Source organism: Asparagus officinalis, chromosome 4 (assembly GCF_001876935.1).
Source record: "Asparagus officinalis chromosome 4, Aspof.V1, whole genome shotgun sequence".
Classification (NCBI taxonomy): Eukaryota; Viridiplantae; Streptophyta; class Magnoliopsida; order Asparagales; family Asparagaceae; genus Asparagus; species Asparagus officinalis.
Window position 1 is genome coordinate 16,223,753 of NC_033797.1, and position 3,785 is coordinate 16,227,537.

The 3,785-nt window shown below is 35.6% G+C and overlaps 1 protein-coding gene across 1 annotated transcript; it reads right to left on the reverse strand.

The window, feature by feature from the left end:
- LOC109839753 (GDSL esterase/lipase At5g03610-like) lies at positions 57-2,591 on the reverse strand. The gene is made up of 5 exons (XM_020408258.1): positions 2,509-2,591; positions 2,206-2,421; positions 1,286-1,551; positions 649-943; positions 57-462 (listed from the first exon to the last, which is right to left on the reverse strand). The coding sequence occupies exons 1-5, from the start codon at positions 2,555-2,557 to the stop codon at positions 242-244; spliced, it is 1,047 nt and encodes a 348-aa protein (XP_020263847.1). The 5' UTR covers positions 2,558-2,591; the 3' UTR covers positions 57-241.

Here is a 3,785-nt window from a genome sequence, read left to right on the forward strand (position 1 = left end):
TAAGCATGGTTGCTAAAAATCCAAGGCAATGTAGTAAATAAAAAAACTACTAGAAAAATGAGCAATTAAATCAATTTCATTACTAAACCCCAACAAATTAACCTACATATTCCCCAACAAAATAACTAGAACAAAGGCCGAAATAGCCCACAAATCTAATCAAGTTCAACCCTAAACCCTAAACAAATAATCTAAAAACATGCCAACTAGTATAGAAAAACAATGAATCCTATCAAAGTCTTCAGAGATTTTTCTTGAGCCAAGGCACGAGATTTTCAAAGACAGCACCCCAACCAGCTTGAGTCGGATGCACTGTGTCGAAGAAGAAGTAGTCTTGTGGGTTCGAACACAGCGAGTAGAGCTTCTGTCCGTTGTTATCGACCCAACCACAATCGAAGTCGTCTGTAGTAGGTTCACAACACGGCCTCATTATGTGCTCGAACTTTCTTGTGCCATTATGTGCTGTGTTTGTGCATAAAATTTTAGTCAGTATCTGAATATTCATTCAGAAAATGATAGATAACATAACATAATATTCATTGACATACAAGTACCTAAAACTATATGGGTCTAAAATTTAACACCACTTACAATTCTAAACATGTATGTTATAGGAATTACCTAGTACTATATTGAAATTTAACTGACCTGTGTCGATAACGGACTTGAAGGCGTTGTAAAGATCGACAAGAAGAAACTGAGTGCTCTTAATCTCTTGAGTCAAATTGCCTACAAATCGACTCAAAAGAATATTGTGCTCTGAGGTTCCAAGAGAATAACCAAGGTCACATTTTGTATAGTTAGATTTTGATCTTGTAACAGTCGGTGTGCATTCAAGCGGACTAATATTTGCTACAAGAACTTTCCCAACGCCAATTTCTGCAAGCCTCTTCAATTGTACTGTAAGCTCAGTCGTCACGTTTCTGCAGTAGGCATATACATCCTTTTTGATGGGGAAAAAATCGGAATTAGATATGTTAGCCAAAATTTTTTTTTTTACAATATGACTATGTACAAAGATGCCAAATACTCGAATCATGGCAAAATTTAAATGTCACATATGTTCATATTTGATATGTATTACAAATTAATTTGAAATATGCATTTCAGATGGAATTATCTAAGACGAAAATGACAAATATATTTCACTTTTTTTTGTTTTTTGTCTTTAATTTGTATGTAATTATTCTTCCTATAATACATAGACATGAGTGGACTAATGCAGTGAATTTGCAATCATTCCAGATTCCAGTAACAAAAAAGAGAGTTTTGATATGTGACTTACAAATAAACTGTGGTTATTGGCGTAAAAACTGTAGTCGTTGCCAGAGATGGCGACATACACAACAGAGGACTTAACGTCGTGATGAGAGAAGACATTCTCGTTGATTTGGGCTTGGAATGCGTCGATTTGGGCTGAGAGTTTGCGTTGATCGTTAGGCGTGTAAAAAACACCAGAGCCTCCAACAGCAAAGTTCATGCCGTAGGGGTGCTTGGTGCTGAGCTTGCGGTATTTGTATGGGGTTGGAGTTCTGAGTCTTAGGTAAGTAGCTGCAAAAGAAATTTTAATCTTAGTATATATTAGTGCAAAATTATTAAATTAGAAGGATTTCTTGATGGGCAATAATGATAATAGGAGTTGGATATATAAGATGTCATGCAAAATGAATATATCAAATGTTAAATGCATTTTATTTTAGAAAAAGGAATTTAGCCTTGGAGTCATAAGTCTGGATTAGTACAATCACAGTCACTAAAGCAAACAATATGAGAGAGACCATCCAAAACTTCTAGTCTTATTAAGACCAAGAGTTAGATGAAAATTTCGTATATTTTTATCTCAAAGTTGTTATACAAATTATATCAATTACAAGTTGCAAAGCAAAACTAACATTGCTAGTGATTTCTTAAGAATACGCGATCATGGAAAGTCAAAGAGAACATAACATCCGGCTTAAATGGAAAAAGAAAAAGACCCTAATGCAGCAATTCTTGGGTATGAAAATACAAAACATAGTAGTTTTTGGGAGATCAGACTAAAATTAGAGATAAGAGGCAAAAATGAAACAAAGTATAACGATCAGTATCTTTTCTGAACTAGTGAATTGTATTGCACGTTCACAAGTGAGACAACAGGATACAAATGCAACAATATCAAATCATAAACAAAGAATGCTGACTAATATAAAAGGAGAAAGAACGAACCGAGATAATCAGTGAAGATGATGCCATCGGAGAATCGTCCAGCTGGCCGATGAGGGTACGACATACCATAAGGCTCGTACCAGGGGCGCGAATGCCTCTCACCAATCTTCCCCATATTTCCAGTGTCCGCATAAGAATCTCCAAACACAAACAATTTCCTATGCCCATACTTCTTATGATGTCCATGATGATCACAACCATTCACCTCAGTTAATGCTAATCAAAAAACAAAAACAGAAGAAGAAAAAAATTAGGAAAATGTTGAAGATATATAATGGAGGTTTTAAGCAAAAGAAATCTTACTTATGGCGAGGAGAGCAAAGAGGAAGGCAATGAAGAAGAGGGACTTCATTTTCTCTACGGTGGTGGATTGAGAGCTGATGCAAAGTTGAGAGGAGGGAGTGAGTATTTATAGGCCTCATTAGAGATTTGTGTTTCCAGTATGGTTGTTCCGTTTGTGATTGTATTATTTGATATCGGTGTATCGAAATTTTAACAGGTTAACAGTTTTAGTGTTATCTTCAGAGATCACTTTACATTTTATTTGAACATCTGCGTATCTATTTCATATTCAACCTCTTTTCTATTTTTGTTAAGCAAGTACGTAACTTCGTTCATTTCTGTTCTCATCTTCAATCAACAATATACGCACATTGATTCATTTTAACCAGAGTTTTGAGAATATTCTCCCCGCCCTCCAAAAAAAACAGTCTCTTAACCCCATTGGTCTTATCTAATTTTAGTTTCGTTGTGCTTATCTTCAATCAACAAGAGATATACGCGATCATTCATTTTAATCAGATTTTTGAGAATACTCTCTCTCTCTCTCTCTCTCTCTCTATATATATATATATATATATTATATATATATATATATATATATATATATATAACACAAATTTCAATCCTTAACCTCATGAATTTTATCCATTTCATGTACTCTCTTCCCCTCTCAAAATTTTCCGAATCATGATCCCAACGCCTCTAATAAACCTCAAAGATCGAAGAAGTCCATGCAGATTAATCTCAATTATGAAGTCATCCATATATTCACAGGAACCTACCGGTCTAAATAGACCCATTAATGAGTGCATTATTTCATGTATTCGTATTCATAGACCCATCTACATTTGTAAGTCACTGATTGGATTCTTTAACCCAACCCTTGACAAAAATTTTAACAGCATATCGAACATGGATAAATTCTAGAGGATCTTTCCCAGGATAAAGTTTAGGAACCCCCTCTCTCTACCTTTGCACCAAATGAGCCCTATAATGATCATTAGCGGACCCATTCTCAGTAGACTACATTCATTCAGTATCAATTTTGGGTTACACCGTAACAGAATGCAATCAGCGCTGGCACTTCACTCGTTGATACGTACATAAAGTGCCATAATACTCTCGTGCTACTTGGAGAGAGGTCAAGATTGCGAAGAGAGAGCTAGCAGAGTCCGTGGTTAAACTTGTTTGATCAGTATGTTCTCCAGATGTAGCTGATCCTTTGAAGGAGCAAAGTTGGTCATTGAGGGTGCAAAATTATCGAGGCGTAATGTCATGGAACAAAATGATACCGGGGG

Bases quoted from the DNA above. Each gene is read 5' to 3' on its own strand.
- LOC109839753 (XM_020408258.1), bottom strand. From the start codon at position 2,557: ATGAAGTCCCTCTTCTTCATTGCCTTCCTCTTTGCTCTCCTCGCCATA. The intron at 2,422-2,508 runs GTAAGATTTCTT...TTTTTTGATTAG, and splicing joins CTTTGCTCTCCTCGCCATAA to CATTAACTGAGGTGAATGGT. The intron at 944-1,285 runs GTAAGTCACATA...CCCATCAAAAAG, and splicing joins CCAATAACCACAGTTTATTT to GATGTATATGCCTACTGCAG.